At 35.3% G+C, this 1,747-nt stretch overlaps 1 protein-coding gene across 1 annotated transcript in view; it reads left to right on the top strand.

The window, feature by feature from the left end:
• The window catches only part of RNF6 (ring finger protein 6), a 6,435-nt gene extending 5,074 nt beyond the window's left edge, over positions 1-1,361 (top strand). The window contains exon 6 of the mRNA XM_035900432.1: positions 2-1,361. Within this exon, the coding sequence (XP_035756325.1) occupies positions 2-279 (278 nt within the window). The 3' untranslated portion in view covers positions 280-1,361. The remainder of the gene's footprint in view (position 1) is intronic.
• The last annotated feature ends 386 nt before the right edge of the window (positions 1,362-1,747 follow it).

Below are 1,747 nucleotides of genomic sequence, written 5' to 3'. Positions count from 1 at the left end.
CTGAATGAAGATGAGGATGATGATCGTTTAAGGGGTTTAACCAAAGAGCAGATTGACAATCTTGCTACCCGGAACTATGGGGATATTCACACTGAAAACGAAATAAGTAAAACGTGTAGTGTTTGCATTAATGAATATGTAACAGGGAATAAGCTAAGGCAGTTACCTTGTATGCACGAGTTTCATATTCATTGTATTGATCGCTGGCTTTCTGAAAACTCCACTTGCCCAATTTGTCGGCAGCCGGTATTGGGGTCTAATGCCACAGACAACGGCTAGAATTATTGATACTGCTCAGTACTCAAAGATTTGCTTCTGCTCTATTTGTGATGAGCCAGATGGAACGAATTGACTTGCATAGGGGTCCATTTGTGTGGGGAGTTTTGTTAAATTTCTTTAAAAACTATAGGAAATTTGTCTAAATCTAGCAATGTAAATACTATTTTTCTCCAAGTGCAGATCTAGGAGTACACATAGAACCAAATGATATCGGTAAAGTTTATATTTTTTTAGGTAATTTTGTTAATGCTAAGCACTTTTGTAAATACAGAAATGCAATAGTTAATCAGTCCTGCTTAATGTATGTTTTTTTAACAGTGTAATGGACTCACTTTATTTAGATTACAAATTGTTTCACACAGACCCATCACTGTGTTGAAAAATTAGTGTCTAAATAGCCATTCATTAGCTTTTTGTTCTAAGAACAATTTCTTTTACTGAGAGTTTCTTGCTGGACATGTTTGCTAAAGATATTTAAGTTACTTGAAGTGCTCATTTTAATAGACAGTATATTTTTTTTAACATTGAAATATCCTTTCCAAAAACTTGCCAATTTGGTTCTATTTAAAAAATTTTATGGCAATTTTTGCATGTGGTTTTACACAATGCTTAACGCTGATGAGTTCATATTCAAAAGCGGATGGGTTAGTGACGTTATAAAATGTACATAATTGAATGCTGTCTTTGACAATCGCTGTCTTTTTCAATGCAGACAGCAATCAAATCAATAATAATTCCACGAGGGCGTATCTTACCGAACATGGTATTTGCTCAAAGAATACATGAACACTGAGGAAGCCTTTTTACTCTTCCAAATTACTCAGTTGATATTCATGGGGTATTAACTGCCTTAGTTTAAAGAGGGAAATATTGCCTTGACCGTTATATTGTCTACAATATGCATGATTTGTGCATCCTACTCAGAAAAACAAAAAGGCTTGAAGTGGTTTTGTACAGAAGTTGAAGGTACACATACAATATTAGTCCTCTTAAAACATGTCTGAGGACCAAATGGCAAAAGACACTAAAAAGAACAAAATAAGCTTCCCTTAAAGTCCCCAGATAACTGTATAATTAGATATTAAACTTTATACCAATAACTTATAAAGAAATAAAGTTGCAAACTAAACAACTGAGGTTTTGTGTGAATTACTGGTGAGCCATATCTTGTAGATTGGTAGGAAGATTCATAATCCTTGATGGTCCGTCTCAGTTTTTACTTCATTCTTGCCCTGGTTTTCCCCAGCTGTGTACTTGTGTTTCCACTATGCGTGTGTTAGCCGTTACGGTAGATAAAGATGCAGATAAAAATGTAAGGCAAAGCACTCTTGGAACTTCTGGAAGTAAGCTACACCTTTCAAAGCTCATCTGAACAGTGTGCATCTTGATCCTTAGAGAAAGGCAGAATTGTGCAATGCTCTTATATGTGTATGTTCTGAGCAGTAGAAAGACTACTTGGAAGTGCAGA

This window comes from Egretta garzetta, unplaced genomic scaffold (genome assembly GCF_000687185.1).
Source record: "Egretta garzetta isolate BGI_Z169 unplaced genomic scaffold, ASM68718v1 scaffold98, whole genome shotgun sequence".
Taxonomy (NCBI): domain Eukaryota; kingdom Metazoa; phylum Chordata; class Aves; order Pelecaniformes; family Ardeidae; genus Egretta; species Egretta garzetta.
The sequence above is the reverse complement of the archived record's forward strand: the minus strand, read 5'-3'. Positions and strand labels throughout refer to the sequence as shown.